Source organism: Oncorhynchus mykiss, chromosome 9 (genome assembly GCF_013265735.2).
Source record: "Oncorhynchus mykiss isolate Arlee chromosome 9, USDA_OmykA_1.1, whole genome shotgun sequence".
Lineage (NCBI taxonomy): Eukaryota > Metazoa > Chordata > Actinopteri > Salmoniformes > Salmonidae > Oncorhynchus > Oncorhynchus mykiss.
Window position 1 is genome coordinate 74460681 of NC_048573.1, and position 26161 is coordinate 74486841.

The 26161-nt window shown below is 37.1% G+C and overlaps 1 protein-coding gene across 3 annotated transcripts in view; it reads right to left on the reverse strand.

The window, feature by feature from the left end:
* LOC118966122 (regulator of G-protein signaling 17-like) overlaps positions 1 to 26161 on the reverse strand; it is a 125917-nt gene that overhangs the window by 83609 nt on the left and 16147 nt on the right. Inside the window, exon 2 of one of the 3 annotated variants that reach the window (XM_036989039.1) lies at positions 1415 to 1528. The exons of the other annotated variants lie outside the window; for them this stretch is intronic. Coding sequence (XP_036844934.1) covers positions 1415 to 1429 — 15 coding nt within the window. The 5' untranslated portion in view covers positions 1430 to 1528. The remainder of the gene's footprint in view (positions 1 to 1414; positions 1529 to 26161) is intronic. 3 annotated transcript variants of the gene reach the window in all.

Genomic DNA, 26161 nt, shown 5'->3' on the forward strand with positions numbered 1-26161 from the left:
GTCAAACGTCTACTGTTTGCTGATGATCTGGTGCTTCTGTCATCAACCAAGAAGGGCCTACAGCAGCACCTAGATCTTCTGCACAGATTCAGTCAGACCTGGGCCCTGACAGACCTGGGCCCTGACAGACCTGGGCCCTGACAGACCTGGGCCCTGACAGTAAATCTCAGTAAGACAAAAAATAATGGTGTTCCAAAAATTCCATCTAGACACCGTTGCCCTAGAGCACACATAAAACTACACATACCTCAGCCTAAACATCAGCGCCACAGGTAACTTCCACAAAGCAGTGAATGAGCTGAGAGACAAGGCAAGAAGGGCTTTCTTGGCCATCAAAAGGAACATAAAATGCAACATACTGATTAGGATCTGGCTAAAAATACATGAATCAGTTAAAGAACCCATTGCCCTTTATGGTTGTGAGGTCTGGGGTCCGCTCACCAACCAAGAATTCACAAAATGGGACAAACACCAAATTGAGACTCTGCACGCAGAATCATGACAAATCAAAAAGATAATTGTCAAAAAACAAAGCAAACTAGAATGCTATTTGTCCCTAAACAGAGAGTACACAGTGGCAGAAAACCTGTCCACTTTCACTGACCCAAACTTAAGGAAAGCTTTGACTATGTACAGACTCAGTGAGCATAGCCTTGGTATTGAGAAAGGCCGCCGTAGACAGACCTGGCTCTCAAGAGAAGACAGGCTAGGAGCACACTGGCCACAAAATGAGGTGGAAACTGAGCTGCACTTCCTAACCTCCTGCTAAATGTATGACCATATTAGAGACACATATTTCTCTCAGATTAAACAGATCCACAAAGAATTTGAAAACAAACCCAAATCTATCTATTGGGTGAAATACCACAGTGTGCCATCACACCAGTGAAGAACAAACATCATTGTAAATACAACCCATATTTATGTTTATTTATTTTGCCTTTTGTACTTTAACTATTTGCACTTAAATATGACATTAATAATGTTTTTATTCTCTAGGAACTTTTCTGAGTGTAATGTTTACAGGTAATTGTTATTGTTTGTTTAACTTTTGTTTATGATCTATTTCACTTGCTTTGGCAATGTAAACATATGTTTCCCATGCCAATACAACCCTTAAATTGAATTGAAATTCAATTGAGAAAAGAGAGAAAGAGAAACAGACAGGGAGAGAGAGAGAGAGAGAGAGAGAGAGAGAGAGAGAGAAAGAGAGAGAGAGAGAGAGAGAGAGAGAGAGAGAGAGAGAGAAAGTGAGAGCGAGAGAAAGAGGGAGAGAGAGGGAGCGAGGGAGGGAGGGAGGGAGAGTGAGGGAAGAGGGGATGAGAGAGAGGGGACAGACAGACAGACAGACAGACAGACAGACAGACAGACAGACAGACAGACAGACAGACAGACAGACGTTAGGTTAAGTTACCAGTATGTCCATCATGGCTTGACAGCTCTTGGCAGTCTAATAGTCTTATAATCCTCAGCGATGTTAACAGCCTGGGAACACGCATGTCATCCCCCCTTTGGCCACGGACCTCTCCTTCGTGGACACACACATGAATACATGCACACAATCACATACATGTACACACAGACACATACATGTACACACAATCACATGCATGTACACACAATCACATACATGTACACACAATCACATACATGTACACACAATCACATACATGTACACACAATCACATACATGTACACACAATCACATACATGTACACACAATCACATACATGCACACACAAACAGACATGTAAACAAAGGGAGAGAGAGAAAAATGCTGTAAGTAATATATAATAGTAATATATAATAGTAATATATAGAAGTAATATATAATAGTAATATATAGTAGTAATATATAATAGTAATATATAGTAGTAATATATAGAAGTAATATATAGTAGTAATATATAATAGTAATATATAATAGTAATATATAGTAGTAATATATAGTAGTAATATATAATAGTAATATATAATAGTAATATATAGTAGTAATATATAATAGTAATATATAGTAGTAATATATAATAGTAATATATAGTAGTAATATATAGTAGTAATACATAGAAGTAATATATAATAGTAATATATAATAGTAATATATAGTAGTAATATATAGAAGTAATATATAATAGTAATATATAGAAGTAATATATAATAGTACTATATAGAAGTAATATATAGTAGTAATATATAGAAGTAATATATAGTAGTAATATATAATAGTAATATATAGTAGTAATATATAGAAGTAATATATATTAGTAATATATAGTAGTAATACATAGAAGTAATATATAATAGTAATATATAGTAGTAATATATAATAGTAATATATAGTAGTAATATATAGAAGTAATATATATTAGTAATATATAGTAGTAATACATAGAAGTAATATATAATAGTAATATATAGTAGTAATATATAATAGTAATATATAGTAGTAATACATAGAAGTAATATATAATAGTAATATATAGTAGTAATATATAATAGTAATATATAGTAGTAATATATAGAAGTAATATATAATAGTAATATATAGAAGTAATATATAATAGTACTATATAGAAGTAATATATAGTAGTAATATATAGAAGTAATATATAGTAGTAATATATAATAGTAATATATAGTAGTAATATATAGAAGTAATATATATTAGTAATATATAGTAGTAATACATAGAAGTAATATATAATAGTAATATATAGAAGTAATATATAATAGTAATATATATAAGTAATATATAATAGTAATATATAGTAGTAATATATATAAGTAATATATAATAGTAATATATAGTAGTAATATATTGTAGTAATATATAATAGTAATATATAGTAGTAATATATAATAGTAATATATAGTAGTACTATATAGTAGTAATATATAATAGTAATATATAATAGTAATACATAGAAGTAATATATAATAGTAATATATAGTAGTAATATATAGAAGTAATATATAATAGTAATATATAGTAGTAATATATAATAGTAATATATAGAAGTAATATATAGTAGTAATATATAATAGTAATATATTAGTAATATATAGTAGTAATATATATTAGTAATACATAGTAATAATATTTAATAGTAATATATAGTATTAAAATAACATCAAATTGATCAGAAATACAGTGTAGACATGGTTAATGTTGTAAATTACTATTGTAGCTGGAAACGATTGATTTTTTATGGAATATCTACATAGGTGCACAGAGGCCCATTATCAGCAACCATCACTCCTGTGTTCCAATGGCATGTTGTGTTAGCTAATCCAAGTGTATCATTTTAAAAGTATAATTTATCATTAGAAAACCCTTTTGCAATTATGTTAATTATGTGCTGATTAAAGAAGCAATACAACTGGCCTTCTTTTGACTAGTTAAGTATCTGGAGCATCAGCATTTGAGGATTCGATTACAGTCTCAAAATGTCTAGAAACAAAGAATTTTCTTCTGAATCACGTCAGTCTATTCTTGTTCTAAGAAATTAAGGCTATTCAATGCGAGAAATTGCCAAAAAACTGAAGATCTCGTACAACGCTGTGTACTACTCCCTTCATGTACTTGTCCTCTTGCTCAGTTGTGCACCGGGGCCTCCCACTCCTCTTTCTATTCTGGTTAGGGCCAGTTTGCACTGTTGTGTGAAGGGAGCAGTTGACACATTGATTACACTATCACTTGTATTTCATATGTCACAACGATTCATTGATACCTATGCTATGATGCTGGCAAAGTTGTCTCGAGCACCTACAGTGCTGGTCATAAAAGAAAGCTAGCTAGCTCATGGAGGCAAACAATGTGCTTCCCCAAAAACATAGCAAAACGACATAATCTGTTTCAGTAGCTATAGTTAGCTAGCTAACTATATAGCTAGGTGTCATCACCTAAAATAACCCTAATTTATAAGAGAGGTCTTATTTGATTAATGGTGGTCGGACCTATCTATGTGAAGCTAGCCAAAATAAGGATTAGCCACAATAGTGGACTTTGCGATTAGCCTTCAAAATAAAAGCATGTCATTGACAGTGATGCAAATGAATACAAGTAGTAGAATTATGCCATCATTTAATAGATCATGCTAAACGAAGTTGGAATATTGTTATATAAAATCAACAAAGACAATAAAAATCTGTTAAAATCACAATGGATACATACTTATTTCACTGTACAGCATTACCTATGGATTGTGGATCAATGACATCAGTCTACTCAGTGACACCCAGAGAACCTTAGTGTCGTAGCTCTTATTGCGGGACTCTGAAACAGCTGTGAATGTGTATTGAACACTATCCCCGAGGAAGAGTAGACTCCACATTTCAATGCTTAATATTCCAACCTTGTTTAACACTATCTAGTCTAAATATACCAATTGTAACCTTCTGTTTGCAGACTATATGCCTGAACTTTCCACTCTTTTACACTGCTGCTACTCTCTGTTGTTATCATCTAGTCACTTTAATAACTCTACCTACATGTACATATTAGCCCCCTCACATTTTTTATTTTACCTTTATTTAACTAGGCAAGTCAGTTAAAGAACAAATTCTTATTTTCAATGACGGCTTAGGAACAGTGGGTTAACTGCCTGTTCAGGGGCAGAACGACAGATTTGTACCTTGTCAGCTCAGGGGTTTGAACTTGCTACCTTCCGGTTACTAGTCCAACGCTCTAACCACTAGGCTACCCTGCCCCCCCACTGACTCTGTACCGGTACCCCCCTGTATATAGTCTAGCTATTGTTATTTTACTGCTGCTCTTGAATTACTTGTTACTTTTATTTCTTACTCTTATCTGTATTTTTTAAAAATGCATTGTTAGTTAATTAAGGGCTCGTAAGCAAGCATTTCACTGTAAGGTCTACCTACACCTGTTGTATTCGGCGCATGTTACTAATACAATTTTATTTTATTTTATTTGCATCATTTTCAGAGGTACTTTTATTTTGAAGGCAAACCGCAAATTCCACTATTGTGCCTAACCCTATTGTGGCTAGCTTCACAACACATAACCCAGTCCGGTCAAGCCTCACTAGCCAGATGAAGCTAGCTGTCTGCTTACAACGTTAGCTTTGGGCAACAGAGTTATGTAGCTGGCTAGCTATTTATTTTCATGAACCGAAGTTCAATTTCAACAGGTGACCAACAAGTGGCAACCTAGCTAATACTTACTCACAAGGATCCCTAAATCATTGCTAAGAATAATGAAAATGACTGCAGTTTCTACTGGTCATTGTTTTCAGGCTGGTTACATTGGTGCTAGCTAGGTACCAAGCTAATGCTAGCTAGCCCAGAAGTTGCGGACGAACAAATAATGCTTTATTACCAACGCGGTATTGTAAACACATCGTTCGTGGCCGGTGGTTGCTTGTTTGCAGACATTTTTGTACAGCTTTGACAGTGCTACTGATAGTAGTGGTGGCGTTTGGCTTGCATGTGCAAATTCAGAACACACAACATTATTGAATAATTGTGTTATTTGATGTGTCAAATTAAAAGCGTATTTAGCGCATCAAATAGTGTTATTGTCAACTAGTGTTATTTGACGTGGATCTTTTTTGACACGCAAAGACCCGAACGGCGTTCCGCAGTGTGTCGTGAAGCTAATAGCAGTGACGCTATTACTGTGTAACTAAAGTAAGGCAACATCTGAAAAATGGTGCACTCGGTAGTGTGTGCCGGTGCTCGGCCAGTCACGAAAACCAACATCACCCACGACAGAGAACGATTGATTGTCAAGGGCAATGAATTCCCCTTATCTTGGTGTTAATCGATTTCGCCTTTGATTTCTCTCGCTGAACGTTTCAACTCTTTCAAAATGACTGCTCGTCTTGTTGACTGCTCAATCCGCACAGCAGACATTGTGGGCTAGGTTAGGAATGCTGTGTTGCCCGTGTAGTGCAACATTTTACGTGGCCTCATTACGTCATCTACCTACGTTATATAGGTATGTAGGTCATCTACCTACGTTATATAGGTATGTAGGTCATCTACCTACGTTATACAGGTATGTAGGTCATCTACCTACGTTATATAGGTATGTAGGTCATCTACCTACGTTATACAGGTATGTAGGTCATCTACCTACGTTATATAGGTATGTAGGTCATCTACCTATGTTATATAGGTATGCACGTCTGCTTTGACACCGCTTTTGCACATCGGCGTTAAACTAGACATCGGGCCGATACCGATGTCGGCATTCTTAGCTAATATTGTTCGATTCCGATATTTTCACCAATATATAGTACACCCCTATGAAAAACAATTCTCCACGCACTGTAATTTACAAACTGATAAGGGCTATTGATAAAATCTAGGTAAATGAGTAAGCCGATTGGAAAAGGCGATTGGAAATATAAATACATTGTTTTAGATCTATTTGACCTTATGATCGCTGGAGACACATGTGAAACCAGTCATATGGCAGCAAACTGAAGCATATCAACTTATCAACATATCAACATATCAACTTATCAACATATCAACTTATCAACATATCAACATATCAACTTATCAACATATCAACTTATCAACATATCAACTTATCAACATATCAACTTATCAACATATCAACATATCGACTTATCGACATATCAACTTATCAACTTATCGACATATCAACTTATCAACATATCAACTTATCAACATATCAACATATCAACATATCAACTTATCAACATATCGACATATTGACATATCGACATATCAACATATCAACATATCAACATATCAACTTATCAACATATCGACATATCAACATATCAATTTATCAACATGTCAACATATCAACTTATCAACATATCAACATATCAACATATCAACATATCAACATATCAACTTATCGACATATCGACATATCGACATATCGACATATCAACATATCAACATATCAACATATCAACATATCAACTTATCAACATATCAACTTATCAACATATCAACTTATCAACATATCAGCATATCAACTTATCAACATATCAACATATCAACATATCAACTTATCAACATATCAACATATCAACATATCAACATATCAACTTATCAACATATCAACATATCAACATATCAACATGTCAACATGTCAACATATTGACATATCGACATATCAACATATCAACATATCAACATATCAACATATCAACTTATCAACATATCAATTTATCAACATATGGCAGCAAACTGAAGCATATCACCTTTTCCACTGTGAAGTTTATAGGATATAGGCTTCACAAATGACAGTACAGCACCTAACCTCCCACTTTGATTTTACGATTTCTAGAATGTTTTAATGATATGCCTGAACTTTTCACTGTATTTTTTTACAATTTGCATTGTGTTAAAAATGTGACACTATCAGTAGCCACTGTCAGTTAAACCTACAGTTGAAGTAGGAAGTTTACATACACCTTAGCAAAAATATATTAATATATTTCACAAATCCTGACATTTAATCCTAGTAAAAAATCCCTGTCTTAGGTCAGATAGGATCACAACTTTATTTTAAGAATGTGAAATGTCAGAATAATAGTAGAGAGAATTATTTATTTCAGCTTTTATTTTCTTTCATCACATTCCCAGTGGGTCAGAAGTTTACATACATTCAATTAGTATTTGGTAGCATTGTCTTTAAATTGTTTAACTTGGGTCAAACGTTTCGGGTAGCCTTCCACAAGCTTCCCACATTAAGTTGTGTGCATTTTGGCCCATTCCTCCATGACAGAGCTGGTGTAACTGAGTCAGGTTTGTAGGCCTCCTTGCTCACACACGCTTTATCAGTTCGGCCCACAAACGTCCTATAGGGTTCAGGTCAGGTCTTTGTGATGGCCACTCCAATACCTTGACTTTGTTGTCCTGAAGCCATTTTACCACAACTTTGGAAGTATGCTTGGGGTCATTGACAATTTAGAAGACCCATTTGTATTTATTTATTTCACCTTTATTTAACCAGGTAGGCAAGTTGATGATTCATTTTAGCTTTTCTTTCATCACATTCCCAGTGGTTCAGAAGTTTACATTTACTCAATTAGTATTTGGTAGCATTGCCTTTTAAATTGTTTAACTTGGGTCAAACGTTTTGGGTAGCCTTCCAGTTGGGATGGTGTTCTTCGGCTTGCAAGCCTCCCCATTTAGCCTCCAAACATAACGATGGTCATTATGGCCAACACCTTGACTTTGTTGTCCTTAATTAAGCCCCATTGCCACAACTTTGGAAGTATGCTTGGGGTCATTGTCCATTTGGAAGACCCATTTGCGACCAAGCTTTAACTTCCTGACTGATGTCTTGAGATGTTGCTTCAATATATCCACATAATTTTTCTACCTTATGATGCCATCTATTTTGTGAAGTGCACCAGTCCCTCCTGCAGCAAAGCACCACCACAACATGACGCTGCCACCCCCGTGCTTCATGGTTAGGATGGCGTTCTTCGGCTTGCAAGCCTCTCCCTTTTTCCTCCAAACATAACGATGGTCATTATGGCCAAACAGTTCTATTTTTGTTTCATCAGACCAGAGGACATTTCTCCAAAAAGTACAATCTTTGTCCACATGTGCAGTTGCAAACCATAGTCTGGCTTTTTTTATGGTGGTTTTGGAGCAGTGGCTTCTTCCTTGATGGTCATTATGGCCAACCAGTTCTATTTTTGTTTCATCAGACCAGAGGACATTTCTCCCAAAAGTACAATCTTTGTCCGCATGTGCAGTTGCAAACCATAGTCTGGCTTTTTTATGGTGGTTTTGGAGCAGTGGCTTCTTCCTTGCTAGCAGGTTATGTTGATATAGGACTCGTTTTACTGTGGACATGGATACTTTTGTACCTGTTTCCTCCAGCATCTTCACAAGGTCCTTTGCTGTTGTTCTGGGATTGATTTGCACTTTTCATACCAAAGTACGTTCATCTCTAGGAGACAGAACGTGTCTCCTACCTGAGCGGTATGACGGCTGCGTGGTCCCATGGTGTTTATACTTGCGTACTATTGTTTGTACAGATGAACTTGGTACCTTCAGGTGTTTGGAAATTGCTCCCAAGGATGAACCAGACTTGTGGAGGTCTATCATTTTTTTCTGAGGTCTTGGCTGATTTCTTTTGATTTCCTCACAATATCAAGCAAAGATGCACTGAGTTTGAAGGTAGGCCTTGAAATACATCCACAGGTACACCTCCAATAGACTCAAATTATGTCTATTAGCCTATCATAAGCTTCTAAAGCCATGACATCATTTTTGGGAATTTTCCAAGCTGTTTAAAGGCACAGTCAACTTAGTGTATGTACATTTCTGACCCACTGGAATTGTGATACAGTCAATTATAAGTGAAAAAATCTGTCTGTAAACAATTGTTGGAAAAATTGTTGGAAAAATGACTTGTGTCGTGCACAAAGTAGATGCCCTAACCGACTTGCCAAAACTATAATTTGTTAACTTAACAAGAAATTTGTGGAGTGGTTGAAAAACTAGTTTTAATGACTCCAACCTAAGTGTATGTAAATTTCCGACTTTAACTGTACAAGCATTTATAACTGTCACTTTAGTGTGTCACACCCTGATCTGTTTCACCTGCCCTTGTGATTGTCTCCACCCCAGGTCTTATTTACCTCAGTGTATTTACCTCACATTTATAACTGTCACTTTAGTGTTAGTTTCCTCACATTTATAACTGTCACTTTAGTGTGTCACACTAATCTGATCTAATCTGATCTGTTTCACCTGCCCTTGTGATTGTCTCCACCCCAGGTCTTATTTACCTCAGTGTATTTACCTCACATTTATAACTGTCACTTTAGTGTGTCACACTAATCTGATCTAATCTGATCTGTTTCACCTGCCCTTGTGATTGTCTCCACCCCAGGTCTTATTTACCTCAGTGTATTTACCTCACATTTATAACTGTCACTTTAGTGTGTCACACTAATCTGATCTAATCTGATCTGTTTCACCTGCCCTTGTGATTGTCTCCACCCCAGGTCTTATTTACCTCAGTTTATTTACCTCACATTTATAACTGTCACTTTAGTGTGTCACACTAATCTGATCTAATCTGATCTGTTTCACCTGCCCTTGTGATTGTCTCCACCCCTGGTCTTATTTTCCTCAGTGTATTTACCTCACATTTATAACTGTCACTTTAGTGTTAGTTTCCTAACATTTATAACTGTCACTTTAGTGTGTCACACTAATCTGATCTAATCTGATCTGTTTCACCTGCCCTTGTGATTGTCTCCACCCCAGGTCTTATTTACCTCAGTTTATTTACCTCACATTTATAACTGTCACTTTAGTGTGTCACACTAATCTGATCTAATCTGATCTGTTTCACCTGCCCTTGTGATTGTCTCCACCCCAGGTCTTATTTACCTCAGTTTATTTACCTCACATTTATAACTGTCACTTTAGTGTGTCACACTAATCTGATCTAATCTGATCTGTTTCACCTGCCCTTGTGATTGTCTCCACCCCAGGTCTTATTTTCCTCAGTGTATTTACCTCACATTTATAACTGTCACTTTAGTGTTAGTTTCCTAACATTTATAACTGTCACTTTAGTGTTAGTTTCCTTACATTTATAACTGTCACTTTAGTGTTAGTTTCCTTACATTTATAACTGTCACTTTAGTGTTAGTTTCCTCACATTTATAACTGTCACTTTAGTGTGTCACACTAATCTGATCTAATCTGATCTGTTTCACCTGCCCTTGTGATTGTCTCCACCCCAGGTCTTATTTTCCTCAGTGTATTTATCTCTCTGTGCCAGTTCGTCTTGTGTATTTCCAAGTCAACCAGCGGTTTTCCCGTTCTCCTGTTCTTTGCATTCTCCTTTTTCTAGTCCTCCCTGTTTCTGGACTTTGCACCCACCTGCCTGACCGTTCTGCCTACCTTAACCACGAGTCTGTCTGCCACTCTGTACCTCCTGGACTCTGATCTGGTTTTGACCTTTTTGCCTGTTCCAGGACCATTCTCTTGACTACCCCTTTTGATTACTAAATATTGTAAGACTCCAACCATCTGCCTCCTGGGTCTGCATCTGGGTCTCGCCTTGTGCCTTGATGTAGTGTTAGTTTCCTTACATTTATAACTGTCATATTAGTGTTAGTTTCCTCACATTTATAACTGTCACTTTAGTGTTAGTTTCCTCACATTTATAACTGTCACTTTAGTGTTTCCTCACATTTATAACTGTCACTTTAGTGTTTCCTCACATTTAAAACTGTCACTTTAGTGTTAGTTTCCTTACATTTATAACTGTCACTTTAGTGTTAGTTTCCTCACATTTATAACTGTCACTTTAGTGTTTCCTCACATTTATAACTGTCACTTTAGTGTTTCCTCACATTTATAACTGCCACTTTAGTGTTTCCTTACATTTATAACTGTCACATTAGTGTTAGTTTCCATACATTTATAACTGTCACATTAGTGTTAGTTTCCTCACATTTATAACTGTCACTTTAGTGTTAGTTTCCTCACATTTATAACTGTCACTTTAGTGTTTCCTCACATTTATAACTGTCACATTAGTGTTAGTTTCCTCACATTTATAACTGTCACTTTAGTGTTAGTTTCCTCACATTTATAACTGTCACTTTAGTGTTAGTTTCCTCACATTTATAACTGTCACTTTAGTGTTAGTTTCCTCACATTTATAACTGTCACTTTAATGTTAGTTTCCTCACATTTATAACTGTCACTTTAGTGTTAGTTTCCTCACATTTATAACTGTCACTTTAGTGTTAGTTTCCTCACATTTATAACTGTCACTTTAGTGTTAGTTTCCTCACATTTATAACTGTCACTTTAGTGTTAGTTTCCTCACATTTATAACTGTCACTTTAGTTAGTTTCCTTACATTTATAACTGTCACTTTAGTGTTCCTCACATTTATAACTGTCACATTAGTGTTAGTTTCCTCACATTTATAACTGTCACTTTAGTGTTTCCTCACATTTATAACTGTCACTTTAGTGTTAGTTTTCTCACATTTATAACTGTCACTTTAGTGTTAGTTTCCTCACATTTATAACTGTCACTTTAGTGTTTCCTTACATTTATAACTGTCACTTTAGTGTTTCCTTACATTTATAACTGTCACTTTAGTGTTGGTTTCCTCACATTTATAACTGTCACTTTAGTGTTAGTTTCCTCACATTTATAACTGTCACTTTAGTGTTAGTTTCCTTACATTTATAACTTTCACTTTAGTGTTAGTTTCCTCACATTTATAACTGTCACTTTAGTGTTGGTTTCCTCACATTTATAACTGTCACTTTAGTGTTAGTTTCCTCACATTTATAACTGTCATTTTAGTGTTAGTTTCCTCACATTTTGTATCGTTCCATTACATCGTTAGTTTACCTTTATTCCCTCTGTCCTGTTGGTGTGGTTGTTCCTGAGGATCGCTAGCTATAGTGGGTCATATTAGGCTAACGTATTACAAGTTGTCTAATTATTTATGACATGTAACCTATTGGAATCATTATGGAACACAGATCATATGTAGCAGTTTAAACCTGGAGCCTGGCGCGCGGTGCACAACGACAGGACCGTTGTCATTACAGTCCCATGATTCATGAGGATTGGTAGATTTATAGGACTACTGTTCAACCCCTATTGTACACTTTTCTCACCTTCCAATATTTCATGGATTGAACAACTGAATATGGCAACTTTCAGGATGAATCAAATCACTGTATTTTTTGATTCACCAATATATTTAGTGTGTAAAGGCTCTCCAAACCATTTAAAAAAATGTTTTATTCAGAAATACTTTCCTAACCCTAAATAATAAACTAGATCAGCGTATTTTTTAAATCTACCAGTTGGTGCTGAACAGGAGATGAATATGTGTGTATTAATGACATTCTGTCATTGATCCCTGATATTCTGAACTGTTCTCTACATACTCTAGTGTCTGTTGACAAAATTCTAATTAAAGGCACACCTAATTTAAAGGGATGGCTTTAAATAAACGTACTGAAAAACACTATTGAATTAAAACTCCAAGAGAAAATCTGTTAGCCAGCTAATGGGAGGGTTTTCAGCAGTTGAATGACATGTATTCTCAAGGAAACCACACCTGCAAAGCCCGTTATACAACTGCATGAGTCTAAATATCAACTACTGAGAGGTGCGTAGGAAAGCTGTACTTAGAAGCACATTTCTTAAGTCTGAATCGGGCCCTTAGTGAATGTCACCATTCACTGTACCAGCCCCATTTCCCCCACCAGCAGCAGGTACAGGCCTGTGACTTACCTTCTTCTTCTTCTCGCTGAGGTCAACGGTGCATAAAGATCTCCACAGTGTTGAATCCTCAGGGTAAATGTTACGGATCAAATCGTGTAGTTGAGGGTCATGTCATAACTCATTAACGGCCCTCCTCCACAACACAGTTAAGTTACTGTGGTCTACATATTAATTGTATGCAGTCAACGTAAACCCAATTATAACTTCCCATTTATTTAAGTCAGTTAAGAACAAATTCATATTTACAATGACAGCCTACCAGGAGACAGTGGGTTAACTGCCTTGTTCAGGGCCAGAACAACAGATTTTTACCTTGTCAGCTCAGGGATTCAAACTAGCAACCTTTTGGTTACTAGTCCAACGCGCTAACCACTAGGCTACCTGCCACCCTCATAAAACATTCATAAACATTCATAAACGTACCTCCCTTGTCAAAAGTAAAGAACACAGACTATGTTAAAGGAAATATGAACATTTTATTTCCATTTTCTAGATGTAGCAAAGAAAACATTTGTTGGCTGAAGAATCCTACTATTTAAAATATTTTGTTTGACTTTTCTTGAATGGATATAACAAAGATGTATATTCAAACCATTTAAATGAAATTACCCATTTCAGACCCATATAGCAATAACTATTTTAGTGAGTAAAATGTACGAACACAAGGTAGTTGAGCTAGCTAGCATTTCCCCCCTTATTCAGTAATGTAGCTAGCTAGCATTTGCCCCTTACTCAGTAATGTAGCTAGCTAGCATTTCCCCCTTATTCAGTAATGTAGCTAGCTAGCATTTCCCCCCTTATTCAGTAATGTAGCTAGCTAGCATTCGCCCCTTACTCAGTAATGTAGCTAGCTAGCATTTTCCCCCTTATTCAGTAATGTAGCTAGCTAGCATTTGCCCCTTACTCAGTAATGTAGCTAGCTAGCATTTGCCCCTTACTCAGTAATGTAGCTAGCTAGCATTTACCCCCTTATTCAGTAATGTAGCTAGCTAGCATTTGCCCCTTACTCAGTAATGTAGCTAGCTAAAATTTCCCCCTTATTCAGTAATGCAGCTAGCAAGCATTTGCCCCTTACTAGGTAATGTAGCTAGCTAGCTAAGACCCTTACTCAGTAATATAGCTAGCTAGCATTTCCCCCCTTATTCAGTAATGTAGCTAGCTAGCATTTGCCCCTTACTCAGTAATGTAGCTAGCTAGCATTTTCCCCCTTATTCAGTAATGTAGCTAGCTAGCATTTGCCCTTTACTCAGTAATGTAGCTAGCTAGCATTTGCCCCTTACTCAGTAATGTAGCTAGCTAGCATTTCCCCCTTATTCAGTAATGTAGCTAGCTAGCATTTGCCCCTTACTCAGTAATGTAGCTAGCTAAAATTTCCCCCTTATTCAGTAATGTAGCTAGCTAGCATTTGCCCCTTACTCAGTAATGTAGCTAGCTAGCTAAGACCCTTACTCAGTAATATAGCTAGCTAGCTAAGACCCTTACTGAGTAATGTAGCTAGCTAGCTAAGCCCCTTACTCAGTAATGTAACCCTAACTCAGTAATGTAGCTAGCTAGCTAAGACCCTTACTCAGTAATATAGCTAGCTAGCTAAGACCCTTACTCAGTAATGTAACCCTAACTCAGTAATGTAGCTAGCTAGCTAAGACCCTTACTCAGTAATATAGCTAGCTAGCTAAGACCCTTACTCAGTAATGTAGCTAGCTAGCTAAAACCCTTACTCAGTAATGTAGCTAGCTAGCTAAGCCCCTTACTCAGTAATGTAACCCTAACTCAGTAATGTAGCTAGCTAGCTAAGACCCTTACTCAGTAATATAGCTAGCTAGCTAAGACCCTTACTCAGTAATGTAGCTAGCTAGCTAAGACCCTTACTCAGTAATGTAGCTAGCTAAGCCCCTTACTCAGTAATGTAGCTAGCTAGCTAAGCCCCTGGCACAATGTCAACACTTTTCAAACAAGGTTAATAAACATTACAAAGTCATCATAAAACTCATGAAACATTTAGTTAACAATGTTATTTCACTGTTTATAATAGATAAATATTGCTATATTTAGACATGTAATATAATTGACTTCACTTAGAATTCATAAATAGACCTTTAACGGCAGCTAGCCTTACGGTTAGAAAGTTGGGCCAGTAAGCGAAAGATTGCTGGATCGAATCCCCCGAGCTGACAAGGTATGTTGTTCTTCCCCTGAACAAGGCAGTTAACCAACTGCGCTGAAGACGTGGAGGTAGATTAAAGCAGCCCCCGCACCTCTCTGATTCAGAGGGGTCGGGTTAAATTCGGGAAGACACATTTCAGTTGAATACATTCAGTTGTACAACTGACGAGGTATCCCCCTCTTTCCCTTGATGTTGGTGTTATAGCTCGGATGACACACTGCACAGTTAATGACCTTGAAGTGCTTTATGAATGGGAAAAATTGATTTGACTTTACATTGACTGCGTAGAATTCATACATAGACCCTTCATATGTGCGCCATAGACCAGTATGACCTAAATGTCATGTGGAGAGCTGTTAATGAGTTACAGATGAAGTTACGACATGACCCTCAACTACATGATTTGATCCGTAACATTTACCCTGAGGATTCAACACTGTGGAGATCTTTATGCACCGTTGACCACAGTGAGAAGAAGAAGAAGGTAAGTCCAGGCCTGTACCTGCTGGTCGGGGAAATGGGGCTGGTACAGGTTATAAATTAGAATACTTTTCTAAATGTGGGTTGGCACGGGTATGGCAGAACAACAACCAAACTTGCACAACAACCAAACCTCCACAACAACCAAACCCCCACCACACTTAGCTGGACAGATCAATCACGACAAGACACCCAGTAACCACACCAACAAATCACTGGAGTCAGCAGGAAAACAGGAGCCCCATCAAAACCAACTATAGAACAAACACCCAGAACCAAGAATATACACAAAACCAGTTGGTGTGTGTGTGTGCGTGTTCGTGTGTGTGTGTGTGTGTGTGTGTGTGTGTGTGTGTGCATGTTCATGTGTGTGTGTGTGTGTGTGTGTGTGTGTGTGTGTGTGTGTGTGTGTGTACTTGTTTTTCTACATTATCAGGGCCTATAGACTCCTAACTTTAACTATAAATTCATGTACATTCTACCTCAATTGGCCCGACCAACCAGTGCCCCCCGCACATTGGCTAACCGGGCTATCTGCATTGTGTCCCACCACCCACCAACCTCTCTTTTACGCTACTGCTACTCTCTGTTCATCATATTTGCATAGTCACTTTAACGATACCTACATCAGCCTGACTAACCTGTGTCTGTATGTAGCCTCGCTACTTTTATAGCCTCTCTACTGTATATAGTCTCTCTACTGTATGTAGCCTCTCTACTGTATATAACCTGTCTACTGTATGTAGCCTCTCTACTGTATATAGCCTCTCTACTGTATATAGCCTCTCTACTGTATATATCCTCTCTACTGTATATAACCTCTCTGCTGTATATAGCCTCTCTACTGTATATAGCCTCTCTACTGTATATAGCCTCTACTGTATATAGCCTCACTACTGTATATAGCCTCTCTACTGTATATTGCCTCACTACTGTATATAGCCACTCTACTGTATATAGCCTCTCTACTGTATATAACCTCTCTACTGTATATAGCCTCTACTGTATATAGCCTCTCTACGGTATATAACCTCTCTACTGTATATAACCTCTCTACTGTATTTAGCCTCTCTACGGTATATAGTCTGTCTTTTACTGTTGATTTATTTCTTTACTTATTGATCACCTAATACTTATTTCTGCACTGTTGGTTAGATCCTGTAAGGAAGCATTTCACTGTAAGTTCTACCACCCTGTTGAATTCGGCGAACGTGACAAACAAACTTTGATTTGATTTGACCTGAATATCTTGACAAGGTCGGTAAACCCAAACTGATTGTAAAAGTAAAAGGACAATTTTCATGTCCTGAATACGTTCAAATGTTATTTAAAGCTTAAGGGTTAGGTTTAGGTTTAGGGATTTGGGATTAAGGGTTAGGGGTTAGGTTTAGGGATTTGGGGTTAAGGGTTAAGGGTTAGGTTTAGGGATTTGGGGTTAAGGGTTAGGTTTAGGTTTAGGGATTTGGGCTTAAGGGTTAGGTTTAGGGATTTGGGCTTAAGGGTTAGGTTTAGGGATTTGGGGTTAAGGGTTAGGTTTAGGTTTAGGGATTTGGGGTTAAGGGTTAGGTTTAGGTTTAGGGATTTGGGCTTAAGGGTTAGGTTTAGGGATTTGGGCTTAAGGGTTAGGTTTAGGGATTTGGGATTAAGGGTTAGGTTTAGGGATTTGGAATTAAGGGTTAGGTTTAGGGATTTGGGCTTAAGGGTTAGGTTTAGGGATTTGGGGTTAAGGGTTAGGTTTAGGGATTTGGGGTTAAGGGTTAGGTTTAGGGATTTGGGATTAAGGGTTAGGTTTAGGGATTTGGGCTTAAGGGTTAGGTTTAGGGATTTGGGGTTAAGGTTGAGGGTTAGGTTTAGGTTTAGGGATTTGGGGTTAAGGCTGAGGGTTAGGTTTAGGGATTTGGGCTTAAGGGTTAGGTTTAGGGATTTGGGCTTAAGGGTTAGGTTTAGGGATTTGGGCTTAAGGGTTAGGTTTAGGGATTTGGGCTTAAGGGTTAGGTTTAGGGATTTGGGGTTAAGGGTTAGGTTTAGGGATTTGGGATTAAGGGTTAGGTTTAGGGATTTGGGATTAAGGGTTAAGGGTTAGGTTTAGGGATTTGGGGTTAAGGGTTAAGGGTTAGGTTTAGGGATTTGGGATTAAGGGTTAGGTTTAGGGATTTGGGATTAAGGGTTAGGTTTAGGGATTTGGGATTAAGGATTAAGGGTTAGGTTTAGGGATTTGGGGTTAAGGCTGAGGGTTAGGTTTAGGGATTTGGGGTTAAGGGTTAGGTTTAGGGATTTGGGGTTAAGGGTTAAGGGTTAGGTTTAGGGATTTGGGGTTAAGGGTTAGGTTTAGGGATTTGGGGTTAAGGGTTAAGGGTTAGGTTTAGGGATTTGGGATTAAGGGTTAGGTTTAGGGATTTGGGGTTAAGGGTTAAGGGTTAGGTTTAGGGATTTGGGATTAAGGGTTAGGTTTAGGGATTTGGGGTTAAGGGTTAGGTTTAGGGATTTGGGATTAAGGGTTAGGTTTAGGGATTTGGGGTTAAGGGTTAGGTTTAGGGATTTGGGGTTTGGGGTTAGGTTTAGGGATTTGGGGTTAAGGTTAAGGGTTAGGGATTTGGGGTTAAGGGTTAGGTTTAGGGATTTGGGGTTTGGGGTTAAGGGTTAGGGATTTGGGGTTAAGGGTTAGGTTTAGGGATTTGGGGTTAAGGTTGAGGGTTAGGTTTAGGTTTAGGGATTTGGGGTTAAGGTTGAGGGTTAGGTTTAGGGATTTGGGGTTAAGGTTAAGGTTAAGGGTTAGGTTTAGGGATTTGGGGTTAAGGTTAAGGGTTAGGTTTAGGGATTTGGGGTTAAGGGTTAGGTTTAGGGATTTGGGATTAAGGTTAAGGGTTAGGTTTAGGGATTTGGGGTTAAGGTTAAGGGTTAAGGAAAATAGGATTTTTAATTGTCAAACATTTTTACCCCCCAAACAGTCCCGAAATGACCAGAAAATAAAACTGCATGTTTGTGTACTGTATGTGTATTACAGCTCATACGTTTCTCTAGGTCACCTCTTCCTTTAAGAAACCAAAGAACCGCAGAGAGAGGGCGGAGAGAGGGAGTGAAAGGGGCAAACCAAAAAAGAGGAAATTAGTGGCAGACAGACAAAGACAAAACAGAGGAATAGTGGCAGACAGATAAAGACAGAACAGAGGAATAGAATGGCAGACAGATAAAGACAGAACAGAGGAATAGAGTGGCAGAAAGATAAAGACAGAACAGAGGAATAGAATGGCAGGTTACACGGATGCCTTGTTTCTCTCTGGGGTTACACTGATGCCCTGTTTCTCTCTGGGGTTACACTGATGCCCTGTTTCTCTCTGGGGTTACACTGATGCCCTGTTTCTCTCTGGGGTTACACTGATGCCCTGTTTCTCCCAGTACCCAGTAATAAGTATAGCAATAACAACACTGTTGTCACGCCCTGACCTTAGAGAGCTGTTTATGTCTCTATTTTGGTTTGGTCTGGGTTTGATTTGGATGGGCATTCTACGTTAATTTTTCTATGTTTTGTATTTCTTTGTTTTGGCCGGGTATGGTTCTCAATCAGGGACAGCTGTCTATTGTTGTCTCTGATTGGGAACCATACTTAGGCAGCCCTTTTTCCCAGCTGTCTTTGTGGGTAGTTGTCTTTGTTTGTTGGCACTATAGCCTTTAAGCTTCACGGTTGTTTTTTTTTTGATTGTTTATTGTTTTTGTCGGGCGTCATATAAATAAAAGGGAATATGTACGCTCACCACGCTGCACCTTGGTCCAGTTCTTTCAAACGGCCGTGACAACTGTAGCATAAATAATTACCATAACTCTGTTTCTCTCTGGGGTTACACAGTACTAATAACATCGGCAGGTAGCATTAGGCCAGTAACCGAAAGGTCGCTGGTTCGAATCCCAGTCAATCCCCAACAACAACAGCTCCCCAGGGCACTGGTGAAGAGGAAGTTGGTTAAAGGTATTCACATGCTTCCCAGCCAAAACAGTCTGGAAGACTTTCGTTTTTATGAACTTCTCTCTCTCTCTCTGTGCGTATTCTGACCGCTATTCGCCCGCTATTTGTTTAGGGTGGAGATCAAATACATTAAGGTGTGTCTACAGTTACACCATATTCTGACCTTTACTTAATTCCCTCATAATTCCCACCACTTTTACGGGCGAAGAAACCGTGAATAAGTGGAACCGTGAATAGTTGGCTGGCCATCGCTACATATTCGTCGCCAGACCCACTGGCTCCAGGTCATCTATAAGTCTATGCTAGGTAAAGCACCGCCTTATCTCAGCTCACTGGTCATGATAACAACACCCATCCGTAACACGCGCTCCAGCAGGTATATCTCACTGGTCATCCCCAAAGCCAACACTTCCTTTGGCCAAGACCTCCTTTGCCGCCTTTCCTTCCAGTTCTCTGCTGCCAGTGACTGCAAAAATCACTGAAGCTGGAGACTTACAGTGCCTTGCGAAGGTATTCGGCCCCCTTGAACTTTGCGACCTTTTGCCACATTTCAGGCTTCAAACATAAAGATATAAAACTGTATTTTTTTGTGAAGAATCAACAACAAGTGGGACACAATCATGAAGTGGAACGACATTTATTGGATATTTCAAACTTTTTTAACAAATCAAAAAATGAAAAATTGGGCGTGCAAAATTAATCAGCCCCTTTACTTTCAGTGCAGCAAACTCTCTCCAGAAGTTCAGTGAGGATCTCTGAATGATCCAATGTTGACCTAAATGACTAATGATGATAAATACAATCCACCTGTGTGTAATCAAGTCTCCTTATAAATGCACCTGCACTGTGATAGTCTCAGAGGTCCGTTAAAAGCGCAGAGAGCATCATGAAGAACAAGGAATACACCAGGCAGGTCCGAGATACTGTTGTGAAGAAGTTTAAAGCCGGATTTGGATACAAAAATATTTCCCAAGCTTTAAACATCCCAAGGAGCACTGTGCAAGCGATAATATTGAAATGGAAGGAGTATCAGACCACTGCAAATCTACCAAGACCTGGCCGTCCCTCTAAACTTTCAGCTCATACAAGGAGAAGACTGATCAAAGATGCAGCCAAGAGGCCCATGATCACTCTGGATGAACTGCAGAGCTCTACAGCTGAGGTGGGAGACTCTGTCCATAGGACAACAATCAGTCGTAAATTGCACAAATCTGGCCTTTATGGAAGAGTGGCAAGAAGAAAGACATTTCTTAAAGATATCCATAAAAAGTGTTGTTTAAAGTTTGCCACAAGCCACCTGGGAGACACACCAAACATGTGGAAGAAGGTGCTCTGGTCAGATGAAACCAAAATTGAACTTTTTGACAACAGTGCAAAACGTTATGTTTGGCGTAAAAGCAACACAGCTCATCACCCTAAACACACCACTGTCAAACATGGTGGTGGCAGCATCATGGTTTGGGCCTGCTTTTCTTCAGCAGGGACAGGGAAGATGGTTAAAATTGATGGGAAGATGGATGGAGCCAAATACAGGACCATTCTGGAAGAAAACCTGATGGAGTCTGCAAAAGACCTGAGACTGGGACGGAGATTTGTCTTCCAACAAGACAATGATCCAAAACATAAAGCAAAATCTACAATGGAATGGTTCAAAAATAAACATATCCAGGTGTTAGAATGGCCAAGTCAAAGTCCAGACCTGAATCCAATCGAGAATCTGTGGAAAGAACTGAAAACTGCTGTTCACAAATGCTCTCCATCCAACCTCACTGAGCTCGAGCTGTTTTGCAAGGAGGAATGGGAAAAAATGTCAGTCTCTCGATGTGCAAAACTGATAGAGACATACCCCAAGCGACTTACAGCTGTAATCGCAGCAAAAGGTGGCGCTACAAAGTATTAACTTCAGGGGGCTGAATAATTTTGCACGCCCAATTTTTCAGTTTTTGCTTTGTTAAAAAAGTTTGAAATATCCAATAAATGTTGTTCCACTTCATGATTGTGTCCCACTTGTTGTTGATTCTTCACAAAAAAATACAGTTTTATATCTTTATGTTTGAAGCCTGAAATGTGGCAAAAGGTCGCAAAGTTCAAGGGGGCCGAATACTTTCGCAAGGCACTGTATATCTCCCTCTCTAACTTTAAACATCAGCTATCTGAGCAGCTAACCAATCGCTGCAGCTGTACATAGTCCATCTGTAAATAGCCCACCCAATCTACCTACCTCATCCCCATATTGTTGTTATTTACTTTGCTGCTCTTTTGCACACCAGTATCACTACTTAACACACCTTCATCTGCTCATCATCATCTGATCATCATCATCTGCTCATTTATCACTCCAGTGTTAATCTGCTAAATTGTAATTACTTTGCTACCATGGCCTATTTATTACCTTACCTCCTCATGCCATTTGCACATACTGTTTATAGACTTTCTTTTTTTTCTACTGTGTTATTCACTGTACGCTTGTTTATTCCATGTGTAACTCTGTGTTGTTGTTTGTGTCACACTGCTTTGCTTTATCTTGGCCAGGTCACAGTTGTAATTGTGAACTTGTTCTCAACTGGCCTACCTTGTTAAAATAAAGGTAAAATAAATAAATAAAAACATAAATAACCAGCCGGTTCCAAGTGGAGAAAGGATACACTTTCCTTTTTCCGATATAATCTCCATGCACTGAATTTATAAATTGATTAAAAGCTAGGTAAATGAGTAATCAGTTTGTAGAAGGGGATTGTAAATACACGTAGATGTTCTTTTTAGATGATTTTTCCTTGTGATCCCTGGAAACCAGTTATATGGAAACAGACTGAAAATCATATCAACATGACATGTATATTACAGCACCCCCTTTTCCCACAATGAAATAAGATACGAATAGCTGTGCCATAATTCAGAATTATAATTGTAAACCCACATAATTTGCATAGAGGAATAGTGTTAGTTTCCTCACATTTATAACTGTCACTTTAGTGTTAGTTTCCTTACATTTATAACTGTCACTTTAGTGTTAGTTTCCTTACATTTATAACTGTCACTTTAGTGTTAGTTTCCTCACATTTATAACTGTCACTTTAGTGTTAGTTTCCTCACATTTATAACTGTCACTTTAGTGTTTCCTCACATTTATAACTGTCACTTTAGTGTTTCCTCACATTTATAACTGTCACTTTAGTGTTTCCTCACATTTATAACTGTCACTTTAGTGTTTCCTCACATTTATAACTGTCACTTTAGTGTTAGTTTCCTTACATTTATAACTGTCACTTTAGTGTTTCCTTATATTTATAACTGTCACTTTAGTGTTTCCTCACATTTATAACTGTCACTTTAGTGTTTCCTTACATTTATAACTGTCACTTTAGTGTTAGTTTCCTCACATTTATAACTGTCACTTTAGTGTTAGTTTCCTCACATTTATAACTGTCACTTTAGCTTCCTCACATTTATAACTGTCACTTTAGTGTTAGTTTCCTCACATTTATAACTGTCACTTTAGTGTTAGTTTCCTCAAATTTATAACTGTCAATTTAGTATTTCCTTACATTTATAACTGTCACTTTAGTGTTTCCTCACATTCATAACTGTCACTTTAGTGTTTCCTTACATTTATAACTGTCACTTTAGTGTTTCCTCACATTTATAACTGTCACTTTAGTGCTTCTTTACATTTATAACTGTCACTTTAGTTTCCTTACATTTATAACTGTCACTTTAGTGTTTCCTTACATTTATAACTGTCACTTTAGTGTTTCCTTACATTTATAACTGTCACTTTAGTTTCCTCACATTTATAACTGTCACTTTGGTTTCCTTACATTTATAACTGTCACTTTAGTGTTAGTTTCCTCACATTTATAACTGTCACTTTAGTTTCCTCACATTTATAACTGTCACTTTAGTTTCCTTACATTTATAACTGTCACTTCAGTGTTAGTTTCCTCACATTAATAACTGTCACTTTAGTGTTAGTTTCCTCACATTTATAACTGTCACTTTAGCTTCCTCACATTTATAACTGTCACTTTAGTGTTAGTTTCCTCACATTTATAACTGTCACTTTAGTGTTAGTTTCCTCACATTTATAACTGTCACTTTAGTGTTTCCTTACATTTATAACTGTCACATTAGTGTTAGTTTCCTCAAATGTATAACTGTCAATTTAGTGTTTCCTTACATTTATAACTGTCACTTTAGTGTTTCCTCACATTTATAACTGTCACTTTAGTGTTTCCTCACATTCATAACTGTCACTTTAGTGTTTCCTTACATTTATAACTGTCACTTTAGTGTTAGTTTCCTCACATTTATAACTGTCACTTTAGTGTTTCCTCACATTTATAACTGTCACTTTAGTGTTAGTTTCCTTACATTTAGAACTGTCACTTTAGTGTTGGTTTCCTTACATTTATAACTGTCACTTTAGTGTTTCCTCACATTTATAACTGTCACTTTAGTGTTGGTTTCCTCACATTTATAACTGTCACTTTAGTGTTAGTTTACTCACATTTATAACTGTCACTTTAGTGTTAGTTTACTCACATTTATAACTGTCACTTTAGTGTTTCCTTACATTTATAACTGTCACAATAGTGTTTCCTTACATTTATAACTGTCACTTTAGTGTTAGTTTCCTTACATTTATAACTGTCACTTTAGTGTTAGTTTACTCACATTTATAACTGTCACTTTAGTGTTTCCTTACATTTATAACTGTCACAATAGTGTTTCCTTACATTTATAACTGTCACTTTAGTGTTAGTTTCCTCACATTTATAACTGTCACTTTAGTGTTTCAACACAGTTATAACTGTCACTTTAGTGTTAGTTTCCTCACATTTATAACTGTCACTTTAGTGTTTCAACACAGTTATAACTGTCACTTTAGTGCTTCTTTACATTTATAACTGTCACTTGAGTGTTAGTTTCCTCACATTTATAACTGTCACTTTAATGTTAGTTTCCTCACATTTATAACTGTCACTTAAGGTTTAGTTTCCTTACATTTATAACTGTCACTTTAGTGTTAGTTTCCTCACATTTATAACTGTCACTTTAGTGTTAGTTTCCTCACATTTATAACTGTCACTTTAGTGTTTCCTCACATTTATAACTGTCACTTTAGTGTTAGTTTCCTCACATTCATAACTGTCACTTTAGTGTTAGTTTCCTTACATTTATAACTGTCACATTAGTGTTAGTTTCCTCACATTAATAACTGTCACTTTAGTGTTAGTTTCCTCACATTTATAACTGTCACTTTAGCTTCCTCACATTTATAACTGTCACTTTAGTGTTAGTTTCCTCACATTTATAACTGTCACTTTAGTGTTAGTTTCCTCACATTTATAACTGTCACTTTAGTGTTTCCTCACATTTATAACTGTCACTTTAGTGTTTCCTCACATTTATAACTGTCACTTTAGTGTTAGTTTCCTTACATTTATAACTGTCACTTTAGTGTTTCCTTACATTTATAACTGTCACTTTAGTGTTTCCTCACATTTATAACTGTCACTTTAGTGTTTCCTTACATTTATAACTGTCAATTTAGTGTTTCCTTACATTTATAACTGTCACTTTAGTGTTTCCTCACATTTATAACTGTCACTTTAGTGTTTCCTCACATTCATAACTGTCACTTTAGTGTTTCCTTACATTTATAACTGTCACTTTAGTGTTAGTTTCCTCACATTTATAACTGTCACTTTAGTGTTTCCTCACATTTATAACTGTCACTTTAGTGTTAGTTTCCTTACATTTAGAACTGTCACTTTAGTGTTAGTTTCCTTACATTTATAACTGTCACTTTAGTGTTTCCTCACATTTATAACTGTCACTTTAGTGTTAGTTTCCTTACATTTATAACTGTCACTTTAGTGTTAGTTTACTCACATTTATAACTGTCACTTTAGTGTTTCCTTACATTTATAACTGTCACAATAGTGTTTCCTTACATTTATAACTGTCACTTTAGTGTTAGTTTCCTCACATTTATAACTGTCACTTTAGTGTTTCAACACAGTTATAACTGTCACTTTAGTGTTAGTTTCCTCACATTTATAACTGTCACTTTAGTGTTTCAACACAGTTATAACTGTCACTTTAGTGCTTCTTTACATTTATAACTGTCACTTGAGTGTTAGTTTCCTCACATTTATAACTGTCACTTTAATGTTAGTTTCCTCACATTTATAACTGTCACTTAAGGTTTAGTTTCCTTACATTTATAACTGTCACTTTAGTGTTAGTTTCCTCACATTTATAACTGTCACTTTAGTGTTAGTTTCCTCACATTTATA